The 12,699-nt window shown below is 40.1% G+C and overlaps 1 protein-coding gene across 1 annotated transcript; it reads right to left on the bottom strand.

The window, feature by feature from the left end:
* Nucleotides 1–12,118: 12,118 nt before the first annotated feature.
* LOC141664597 (uncharacterized) lies at nucleotides 12,119–12,673 on the bottom strand. The gene has a single exon (XM_074470554.1). The coding sequence runs from the start codon at nucleotides 12,671–12,673 to the stop codon at nucleotides 12,119–12,121; it is 555 nt and encodes a 184-aa protein (XP_074326655.1).
* Nucleotides 12,674–12,699: the final 26 nt, after the last annotated feature.

Below are 12,699 nucleotides of genomic sequence, written 5' to 3'. Positions count from 1 at the left end.
CAAGAACATCCAAAAGTTAGTAAACTATATTGATTCTCGTATTATATTTCAAGTGTCATGAGGCACAATTTAATAGGTCCAAACCAGGCCATGGATGATGGACCTCTTTTTAATTTATTTATTTTTGAAATAATTGTACTTGCATTACTTAAAAGCTTTCAAAATTAATATTACAAGCAATAAACTCAAGAGCAGTAGAACACCATTCCTGACAGCCCACATAGAATATGTGGCCTTTGCAAACAAATGAGCAACAGTATTAGCAGATCTTGGCACATATATAACTAACACTTCCTTAAAGTGTTTCACCAACCCTTCACAATCTTCCACAATCAAATGAAAATAAGAACAACCACCACTATCATTTAACGTATTCACCAAGCTTTTTGCATCCGTCTCAAACACACACTTAAAAAATCTCGTCACTGCTTTATCTAGGATAACCACACTTTTCGCATTCGTCTCAAACACACACTTAAAATCCCGACACTATTTTGTCCATGATAAGACTTCGTTTAAACTCAGCTATATTACAAACTGTTTAAGTAACAAAACGAAATATATATATTACCCAAAATGTTCAAAAATTTTGAAATTCCAAATCCGAACCGATCAAATTCGGAAAAAAATTCAATCTAGATAAAAAGCCGACCTGATTTGACCCGCGGACTTTTAATAGACTCCTTTTTTTTCTTAAAAATTCGGTCAATCTCAAATCTGAATAATTGAATAAAACGCTTATTTAAAAAGTTTAAGATAAAAGTTTAGTTTGACCCAAATAAAAGCACGGAACCAATTTTTTAAAATGTCTGGACTAATATTATATTTTTAAGGTTAGTAAATAAGAATATATTATAAGGGAAAATTTTTTGTTATCTAAACTACTCATTTACAACCGAAGATATAATTTATTTGGGTGTCTAAACTGTAAGAGTCAACTCACAACATATAAACTAGTATTAATATATAAATACCAAAATCCGAACAAAAATCTGATTTGACCCAGTCTGATTTTAAATACACTTGATATTTTAATATCAGAAGCCCACTCGACTTTTTATGCATATTTGCGGAGAAAAATCTTCAAAATTTTAGTTATATTTTAATATATAGATCGAGTTGAACATAAAATCATATCCATTAATTTGATATAGTGGGACTAGATTGTTCGTTTTCTTAGCTACTAGCTTAGTATAATGCTCCGATTTTTATTTTTTATTTTTTATACTTATCTCTCATGATATTTTTTATTATTTAAAAATATATTAATCTTAATAATATAACGATGTTTTTAATTATAATAGATAAATCTTACATAAAAATAATAAGTAGTTCATATTTTTTGTTTCGCCTATTAAGTTTTATAAATAATATTTTGACAATTTTGCATGTCATGCGAAATTCAAAAAATAATTATTAATTCAATGATGATTTAAAAAGTGTTATATAACTAAAATTATATAGATGTCGAACAGAAAAGATAAATACAAATTTTACATTTAGTATTCTATTCAAAGTAACTACTTATTTTTGATTTAAATCATGAAAAAATTATTATTATTCTATTTAAGCAAGGATACATATTTATTTTTAATTTAAATCACAAAATATAGAATATTCTAAAATGTTTTTTAAATACAATATTTTTTTTAAAATATTTCAAAAATACCGTCATTTTAAAACTTATTTTCAAAAATACAATTATTTTAGTTTAATTTTCAAAAATAAGGTATGCATATTCTGCAACATGTTATGCCACTTTTATTTTATTTTTTTTCAAAATTGATTTAAGGTTGATTCAGTTGCAAATTTGAAACGCAACTAATACAAACTTAAAATCAGTATTTGCAAAATTTGAAATTAAATTGCATAACAGGTTGCAGAGATTGCAAACCGTATTTTTAAAAAGAATAATTAAAAAATTATATTTTTTAAAGTAACTTTGAAAATGACAATATTTTGAAAATAAATTTAAAAACATAGGTATTTTAGGTAATTCTCCAAGATATTTTAAAAAATACGGTATTTTTTACAAAGTATTTCGAAAATACTATAATTTTTAAACTTATTTTAAAAAATACAATTTTTTAAGTTTCATTTTTAAAAATACGATTTGCAATATCTGCAACCTGTTATGTAACTTTTATTTTATTTTTTTTAAAATTGATTTTAAACTTGATTTTGTTGCAAATTTGAAACGCAACAAATGTAACCTTAAAATCAACTGTTTCAAAATTTGAAATAAAGTTACTTAACAGATGTTTCAGAAGTTGCAAACAGTATGAAATTGTATAATAAGTTGCACAAATTGAAACAGTATTTTTGAATATGAAACTTTAAAAAAAATTGAAAATAACTTTGAATATGTATTTTTAAAAATAAGTTTAAAAAAATAAATATTTTAGGTAATTTTCCCAATTCTAGTTATCATTTACGTTGGGTCGGATTTGTGGGGTTAAAAAAGGGTTGGGTTGGTCCCTTTGGTAGCCATTGCAGCCCTAACCAGTACTATTTGAGCATATAATTTACTAAAACCCCTGTTCTTTTCTCAGAGCCGCCCCCTCCTGACGTATTTTGTTTTCTTCTCATCTCATCTGAGCACTTATGAGCAGAGGAGAACAAAAAAATAAAATAATAATGATGGATGAAATTCCTTTGGATTTAATCTACAAAATCTTCATCAGGATACCTATAAAATCACTTCTGAGAGCGAGGTGTGTTTCGAAATCATGGTGCAATATCATCGATGATCCGTTTTTCGCTCACATGCAGTATGATTGTGGTGAGGTTGAGAAAAAAACACTGCTTATGAGAACTTCAGACAATGCATGGCCGACCACATACTCATTGTATTTAACAGAATCTGCATTCGAAGATGAAGAAGATAGGATGATACGTGTAGCAGTTGTTCCAATGGTGAAGTTTGTAGCTGGTAGTATTTATGGTTCTTGTAACGGGTTGCTGTTTTTTGCAGAAGACCAAACAGGTAGAATTATGGTCTCAAATCCTCTTAGAAGTCAGTTTACGATTCTGCCTCCCGTACCCGTTCAGATGTACTATTGTTGGTTGTCATTCTGGACTGCAATCGGATTAGGTTTCGATAGTTCAACCAAGACTTTCAAAATGGTTTGTACCAATAAAATCCCAAAATGTAGTCAATTTACACTAGTCCATACCTTAGGGACTACATCCTGGAGAGAAGTACCTAGTGTTCCTGCATTTTATTGTAGTACAAATCTTGATTATAAGTCTGTCTTTGTTCATGGGTTTTTGCATTGGATGATGGATCCTTCTAAGACAAAAAATGGTCGAGGGTGGATACTGGCGTTTGATGTTGGCAATGAGACATTTAAAGTAGTTCCTCATCCCGAACTTAATTTCAAGAAACACTCTGACAGGTACTTTAGGTTATTAGATATTAAAGCAAATTTGGGTATGCTTGATCTCTCTTCTAAAACAAAATTTGATTTATGGGTTATGGATTATGAGAAAAAATCATGGAGTAAAGAGTATACTATTGACATTACTGTTGTCGGCAAGATTCATGTTGATATTACTGGAGTTATAGGCCTTTGGAAACATGACGAAATATTGTTTAAATTTTATGATCAAGCTTATGATCCAAATTTTGTGAAGCATTGGAGTTACAGTAGGAGAACAGGTAAAATAAAAGAGTGTAAAGACCAGAGTTATAATGCAAAAGTTTTTAGCCTCAAGGGGAGCCTGATTTCCATCCCTGGCGCTATGGGAGCTTCTTAGTCGGATTGTATAGGTAGATTATACCTTAAAATCAAAATCTTGTGTTGGTTGATTTTTTATTGATTTCCTTTTTCCCCAACTCATACTCTTTGTCGCTGAAGCCTGAAAGTATGGAATGAACACTGTTTATCTAGATTTTAAGTCTGACTATGTGTTTCAATTGCTTCTCCTAAGAACATCCTTGTCCCTAAAGATAATTGAATATAGAACAGCAGAAAGAGCCATTCTCTTGACATGTGGTATCTTAAAGGCTTTATACCGACCTTTGAAACACATCTGCTTAGATAAATGTGCTCAGTACATTGTTCCTTTTGTTAGCTGAAATCCATCTGTACTCTCAGTACCAAGACCCCAAATTGCAACGACCAAAGCTTTTTATATTAACCTTGATCAGTCTAGAAGTCACTAAGACAGCCAAAAAACACACAACTTCAAGTTCAATTTTAACGCTGACATCGTCATCAACATCATTATATCCGGTTTATAGAAGTCACATGTTTTAAGATAGGTTAGGGCAAAGTCTAATGGTGTGTTATATCTTGTTCTATACCTATATTATAGAACAAAAATTAAAATTTATCATTCCAATTGTTATATCTTGTGCTAAAATAGCATAATGCTATAATTTATGTGGTTGGAGATGCTCTAGCAATTATATTTCCTGCTTGCGTTTGTAACCGAGCTAATTATGGGTCATTGTAGCATACAAGATTCATATAATGAACTTCTCTCCTTTTGCTACAGAAGTAAGCTGTAACAGTCTGAGAGATCTGAATTTCTGACTTATAAATGGAAACAAAATGATATAGAAACTATTTTACAGTCACTTATACTTCCTCTTCTACTCTAGTACAATAGAGAATGATCAAAAAAATATTTTCTTTCATATCTTAAAAAAATTACTTAGGTTATTAAATCTCTGAAAGATCTATGTAGCATTCAGAAATTGATTTGAACTCTTTATCTTACTGTACAACATCACTTTTTAACAATCTAAAGTTATTAGCAAGTAAAAAAAGGAAAAAAAGAAAGGCAATGCACTAACAAGTGAAAGAATTAAATTGTTGGTAGTTTCTTACACATCAAACTAAACTGAATATCCTCTCTAAACCAGCAGACTCCTTTGGTCTCACCTTCATCTTTCTCGACGTAAAAGCATTCCTTCATCTCTCAGTACGTTGCCTTCAGAACTGGAGTTCCATCATACTGATAAGTGATAATAATCACCCAATACAGGTTTGATGGCCTCTGTTGCTTCAAGTCCGTGGTAATGTGGGATCATGGAGAATATGTGGTGACAAACATGAGCATTGCAGACATTGTGGCACACCTTGTTCAAAATTCCACAAAGACATCCAAAAAGACAACTCCAAGTTCAATTGTGGAACTCTAAGTACCAAGACCCCAAATTGCAACGACCAGAGTTTTTGTATTACCTTGAGCTGTCTAGAAGTCACTAAGACATCCAAAAAGCACAGCTCCAAGTTCAATTTCAACATGAACATCGTTTTAAACATCATTACAACCAGTTTATCGAAGCCACAAGTTGCAAGATAGGTTAGAGATAGGAAATCTATGAAAACAGAAAAAGCACAACCAGGATATATATAGTCCAACAAGCAAATATGATTGATGATAACTCCGGTGTGCGGGGCTGCTCCTTCGACGCCGTGCCTGGATTCTCGTAGTGGTTGTGGTGTAGCTGTTGTGGGGTTTCTGCAAAACAACACCGGGAGGGGGTTTGCGTCCCGCAGCGCGTCCGGTGTGAGAGTAAGAACTCGCTTTTGGGAAGATAAAGATAGATAGGAATGCTAAGTGGATGTATGTGTATATGAGTGTATAAGAGTGATTAACCCCAAAATCTCTTCCTCTTGGGCTATTTATAACCCAAGGGTAGGGTTATGGGTTGGTGCCTTTGAATCGCAGCCGTTGGTTTTGGGAGTGGAGGACACCTGGCGGGGTGGATGTCTTACACGTGTCTAGATGGGAATGGTTGAGGAATGTTCTAAGGATCCTCTGACACGTGTCATGATTATTCCCATGATTGATTAACGGCAGCTGTCCCTATTTCGCGTTTGGTCATGTGCCTCATGATAATCCCAAATCACCCCGGGGCCTTCTCCTGACCGGACCCGGACTCAAACTCCTTTTGGACGGAGACGGCGGCGGCGTGCGGTGTAGCTGTAGGGTGGGAACCTACAAAACAGAACCGGAGGGGGGTGGTGTCCCCGCGGCACCTCCGGCGTGAGAATGAGAAAGGGTTTTTAAGGAGAAGAAGGGCAAAGTGGGGATTATGCGAATATATTTATGGGGTGTACGTGTGTGCATGTAAGTATAGGTGAGAGAGAGAGTATGTAAGATTGTCCCTTGTAACCTTCCTTCTGTTCTACCTTTTATAGGCCTCCTACTAGGGTTTAGGGGTTTATCTCCTTTAATCTGGACCGTGGGTTTGCCTTTTGGACTGTAGGGCATCTGAACGTCTGGGATGCGTCAGAGTACTGTCAGATCCGGACCGTAGGAGTATTCTGGATCCCGAGTACCTGGACGGTGGTGATGTTGCCACGTGTCCTAGTCTCCTCAAGGTCAAAGTTGAATGTGTCAGGGTACTATCTGATCCGGACCGTAGAAACGTTCTGGATCCCGGGTACCTGGACGGTGGTGATGTTTCCACGTGTCCTGGCTCCCCAAGGTCAATGCTGAGTACTCCCTGGGATCTTGTAATTGGGTCCTGGGCCTATGTTATTGGGCCTGAATTATTATAGGCTATCATTTGCCCCCCACTCCCTTATGCGGGTTTACCCGGATGGGGGAGTAGAGTAATTACCATTGTGTCGCGACGCCTTTGAAAAATTTTGGGGGTTATTTGATTTGTTGCCTCCTAACCCCGGGGTTAAATGGGGATGTGACTCCGGGGTTGACTTGGCTAGTCATTTGACTTCAGTTCAAGGTGGGATTCCTTGAAGCACTTACAAAAAGTTTTGGGGTTTTTTTTTGATTTGTTGCCCTCTAACCCCGGGATCAAATGGGGATGAGACTCCGGGGTTGACTTGATTAGTCATTTGATTTTGAATTTGAATTTTGGGCACAATTTGGTGGGCAAGTACACTCCTGACATTTGATTTGACCGGACTCTGGAAAGTCGACGATGCAAATCCGGGGTGTCAGACGACTGTTGGGATTCCAGCCGGGGTCAAAGATAGATACGTTTTATTCGTATCTTTTTGAGTTTGCCAGTTATTTATTTTCCCCCTTTTTCGCCTAAAAAGACGCGCCCACGTAATGATTACGTGACAGTTCATGTAATAACTGCTGTGCAGTTATTTTTTGGGACCAATTGGGTTCCGCCACGTGTCCTGGGGGTTAATTTTTACTTCAAAACCTTTCACCTGCCTCTTTTACCTTCTATAAATACCACTCTCACCCATTTTATTTTCCTTTACGCAAATACTTCTGCAGAGAGAGACAAGAGAGCATTTACAGAGATTTTTTTGGAGCATTTGCTGTTAAAGCCCCATTTCTTTCTCCTGCCCATTTTGTAAGTGTCTCGATTCTTTTGTTTCCTTCTTTCATTTGTTTCCTTGTGTTTTTGCAATGCATGTAATCTTTTTGTGCGAGTTTTTGCTTCGCTACTTTGTATTTCTTGTTCGAGTTCCACGCCTGCCTTATTGTTTGGGCCTTGAATCTTTGTAATCGTGTAGATTTGCATGTCTCCTTCAATGGTTTTGTGTTTGATTTGTGTAAATAACATGGATTTTAGTAGTTGTGTATGCGAATAAGTGGGTTTTTTGTAGTGTAAAAAGTTGGAGGGGCCTGGGGTGTATTCTTGGTGTATATTTTTGGTTGTATGTGTATTTATATGTTGCAGATTTTGTTTTTGGGTTTGGGTTTGCACATGATCTGTTTCTAAACTCTTCTGTTTTTGTTTTGTTTTTGTTGTTGTTGGGTTCGGGTTTGGCATTGACCCCGGGGTTCGTTTATATAAATACATGTAGTTTATGCCGGGTACCCATTTTAAACGTACTGCTACCCTTAGGAGTCGATATCCCGAAAGGCCTAGAGTTTTAGGCGAGCTCAACTCCTTCTACCCTTCATCTTCTTCTTCTAGTAGCTCTACAGAGATGCCTCCCCGGATTGACCCCCCCCCAACAAGTCTTAGCTCAGACCCTAGTGTTAGGTCCCGGGGGTACCTTATCGAATCCGGATGGATCATGGGAGGACGTAGATGAATACTTCGTCCAGTGCAGAGTGAACCCTAAGCCCCTGGGCTTTTATTACAGAGATTTATCCGAGGCATATGGGGGCCCGGATGGTTTGGGAGGCAGGGAGCCTTATGATGAAGATGACATGAATAGGAAGTTCTTCACCGCCCCGGGGACCATGTATGAGTGTGGGGCGGTTCATAAAGAGGTCCAGGAGAAATATACGGACGCTGAGGTAGATGGCGCCCTTAGAATCGCCTTTAACCTTGATGATACATACCAGTGGAGATGGCCCGAGGAGCATGAAAGGGTATATCACAGACCGGAGGGGGGATGGGTCGGTATTCCATTAGAGCATCTCCGGGGCATGCGCCTCGGATTGCATCAGTTCACCAAATCCCTATGCCGGGATGTTTACGGGATTCCTTTCACACAGCTAGCCCCGAATTCGGTGAAATGGATAAGCTGGTTTTTAGCTTGCTGTCATGCCAAAAATTACCTCCCCACCTTCAAACTTTTCCATCATATTTTCAAAATTAAGCGATCCACCGCTCCGCGGATTTATGAGTTCATGTTTAGGATAAAGGATTGTGGGTATCCTTCTGATAAGATGGTTCTCCCGGTTAGCATGTTGACGTCGCTTAAGGGATGACACAGGGAGTTCATTTTTGTCCGGGGTGGGGATTTGGAGTTCATGCCGCTCCATAAACTTGAAATTAAAACAGATAGGTTTCCGGTCCAGCGGCTCGGGCAAGCAGCTCTCGCGATGGTTTATGCCTTCTGTGGGGCACTTGGGACGCAGTGGACCCGGGATTATTTTACTAGCAATGAAAACATGCATGATGCCGGATGTAAGTCATTTGCCTTGGTATTATTTTGTTGCTTTAGCTTTTATTGATTGTTTGTATCCGGGACTGATATTTTGTTGTTTCCTTTTCAGGTATTCCGAAGCTAATTCCTTATCCCCCGAATATGTCTGCCCAACTTAAGGATCTCTCAGCCAAACTGCGAAGGATTGGGGGGATGACGAGCTTGGACGCCGGGAAGAAGAAGGTTGGTGAGGGTGATGATGCGGCCTGGAAGGCGACGCCGTCTCGTCGGGGGAGGACAACGATCGTGATCAACGAGCCCCGGGCTGAGGACGTGTAGCAAGGGGATGTGATAAGGGTTCCGGCACCCCGAAAGAGGAAGAGTGCTCCCGCGGGTTCCGGGGACAAGGGTGATGATGTATCCGAGGGCCCAGTTTCGAAGAAGGCTGCTGTTAACCTGGCCCCGGATACTCCGGAAACTTTGAAAGCCCTGCTTGCTAGTTTCACCTCGGAGACTCGCCGGAGGGAGCTGTTTGAGAACTATGCTAGCACGGAGGAGAGGAAGAAGTACAGGAAGTAGCCTCTCGATGACTTCCTGGTCGGGCTTCAGGAGGATATCACTGCTGTAAGCCTTTTTCTTGCCTTCTTCTTGTGTTTTTGTATTTGTGTTACCTAATCGTGATTTATAATGTTTTCAGGCTAACTCCCGGGTTGCTGGACTGGTTTGTATAACCCGGAGCCTTCAGGCGAAGGCTGATGCTGCCGAGGTCTACAAGACTGAATCCGAGCGGCTATCCCGGGAGATACAGGAGTTGAAGGAGGCGAGTGCAAGGGAGGCTGCTGCTCATAAGAAGCTTTTGGACGAGATCCGGGAGAGGCAGATCGGGCTGAGGCTTCTGTCCGGGAGATGAGGGCTGAAAATCAGAAGCTGAAGGATGATCTTGCCGCCCGGCCCACTCCCGAGGAGGTTCTGGCCGGGTTCCGGGGCACTCCTGCATACTTTGAAGAACTGAACGACAAAGCCCTGGAGAAGATCCAGATCTGCTGGAATGTCGCTTCCAAGTACCTTGTTGAAGAGCTTCAGGGTACAATCGATGTTTTCTTGGAGAAGTACATTGAGGAGGAGACTCGGCTAGAGCAGGAGAAAGAAGCCATCCAGGCAAGGGAGTCTGGTGCCGGAACCTCTAGCAATGTTCATTCCTTCCCCGGATCGCCACTTGCTGAACAGCCTCCCGTACCAGAGGGTGATCTGGAGCAGCCTCCTTCTCCTCCCGCCGATCCTGTCGTCGAAGCTTGAAGACTTTGCCATGTTTTGGCGTGTAATTTCTATTTTCTTGTTTTAAGATCAAGCCATTCCGAACTGAGCCTTTTGGCTTTATTTTTAACTTTTTTGTAATCTGAATGCTTTCGATTTGCCCCCCGGGGTGTGTTTCCCCGGGGTAGTTTAATGTGATTGTGCTTCGTTTCCTTCATATTGATTTGCATATTAGGACTTCTGACTTAGGAATTCAGGAATAGTTAGGAATTTTCCCAAGCACACATGGGCTGTGTTTTTGCAGACCCCTTGATGGGGTAAAGTTTTTTAACTTATAAAAATTTTATGAATACTTATAGGCTGAGTTTTTATAGGACCCCGGGTAGGGGTAATTTTCCATTTGATAGAAATTTTCAAAGTACACATGGGCTGTGTTTTTGCGGACCCTGGGGTGGGGTAAAATTTCTAACTTATAAAAATTTTATGGATACTCATAGGCTGAGTTTTTATAGGACCCCGAGTAGGGGTAATTTTCCATTTGATAGAAATTTTCAAAGTACACATGGGCTGTGGTTTTGCGGACCCCGGGGTGGGGTAAAATTTCTAACATAAAAATTTTATGGATACTCATAGGCTGAGTTTTTATAGAGAAAAAAAAATTTGAGTACACATGGGCTGTGTTTATTTAAATTTGATGGCAAATAAAGGAGCAACGTAATGAAATTGATTTAAGCTATGTAACGCTTAAAGTAGAGTTTTTTCATTCATATTGAAAGCAAAAATTATATTCTGTGGTGAATGGAGATAATGCTTACATCAAAATATCATAGTATGAATGTAGAGGTGTTCCCAGAGTGTTCACCTTTTCCTTACTGGTAGAATTTCCTTAGACGGGTTCCATGCCAGGTATTGGGGACCTCGGTTCCGCTGAGGTAGTTCATCTTGTAAGTTCCCGGACGGATCACTTCCTTGACTATATAAGGGCATTCCCAGTTCGGCTGCAGTTTTCCCTGGTTAGTTGGATCCGAGGCTTCAGTGTCCCGGAGCACTAGATCTCCCGCCACATATTCCCTTATCCTGGCCTTCTTCGCAAAGTAAAGCTTTATTTTTTCCTTGTAGCTTTCCATTTTTTCTACGGCCCGATCTCTTACTTCATCCAGGAGTTCGAGGTTGGTTCTGAGGCCTTCTATGTTGGAGACCTCGTCAAAGTTGGTCACTCTATGTGAAGGGGATCCGGTCTCTACCGGTAACCGGGCTTCGGTACCGTAGGCAAGCTTGAATGGAGTCTCCCCGGTTCCTATCCGGGAGGTAGTTCTGTATGACCATAAAACCTTCGGGAGTTCATCTGGCCAGTTCTTTTTAGAGTCTTCCAGTCTCTTTTCCAGACCTCAGAGTATGGTTCTGTTTGTGACCTCAACCTGTCAATTTCCTTGTGGATGGGCAACAAATGCTTTTTTGTGTCTTATCCCGAGCTCTTTGAGATAGGCTTCAAAATCCGAACCCACGAACTGTGGCCCGTTGTCCGAGATTAAAACCATCGGGATCCCGAACCTCATTACAATCATGTCCACAAACTTGATGCAGTCTTGCTGGTTAATGGTTCTCATAGCCTTGGCATCCTCCCACTTAGTCATATAATCTATTGCTACCAGAACGTAACGAAGGTCCCATTTTGCCTGAGGGAAAGGGCCCATGATGTCAATTCCCCAGACAGCAAATGGGATCGGGGAGAGAACGGACCCAGGGAGGCTTGAACCTTGTTTTGGTACGTTGCTGAACTTCTGGCACTTGCTGCATTTGTTGACATAGTCGACTGAATCAGCGTGGATTGTTGGCCAATAATAGCCTTGCCTGATGACTTTGTAGGCTAGAGCTTTAGCGGCTAGGTGATCCCCGCAGATCCCCTCGTGAACCTCCCGGAGACAATAATCCGCTTCATCCGGATCAACGCACTTTAGCGTTGGTGCAGAGAAAGTTCTCTGGTATAACTGATTGTTTTCTAAAAAGAAGTGTGCAGCCTTATACTTGAGGTACCGGGCTTTGTTCTGATCTTTCAGAAGGGTGCCATCCTTGAGATAGGCTATGTAAGGAGTCATCTAGTTCTTCGGGCTACTAACACATAATACTTCGGGCCGATCGGTGCTGGGGGCTCCGAGCTCCTCGAAGTAAACCGAGCTGCTTAAATATGAAGTATTCTGGACGAGCTTGGACAGCTCGTCTGCTTTCGCATTTTCTTCTCTGTTTATCTGCAAGATGGTTGAGTTCGGGATGGTTTCCAGGATTGTTCTAACCATTTCCTGATACCGGGCCAATTTTGGATCTTTTGTGACATATTCACCATTGGTTTGTCTTACCACAATCTGAGAATCACTATAAATTGTTAAATTCCTTACTCCAAGGGATTTGGCTAACCTGAGTCCGGAGAGTAGAGCTTCATATTCAGCCTGGTTGTTTGTTGCTTTGAAGGCGAAGGTAATGGCCTGTTGGATTGCGAATCCATCCGGGCTGGAGAGGATCAGGCCGGCTCTGGACCTTTCGGCTGTAGCCGAGCCATCAACATGTAATGTCCAAGAATCCCGGTTGTTAGACTCTTTTTCCCCTTCGGATCGGGTTTTAGGCGTCTCTGGGGCTTCCGGGAAGGTGCATTCCATGACGAATTCGGCCAACGCCTGGGCTT

Source organism: Apium graveolens, chromosome 6, assembly GCF_009905375.1.
Source record: "Apium graveolens cultivar Ventura chromosome 6, ASM990537v1, whole genome shotgun sequence".
Taxonomy (NCBI): domain Eukaryota; kingdom Viridiplantae; phylum Streptophyta; class Magnoliopsida; order Apiales; family Apiaceae; genus Apium; species Apium graveolens.
The sequence above is the reverse complement of the archived record's forward strand: the minus strand, read 5'-3'. Positions and strand labels throughout refer to the sequence as shown.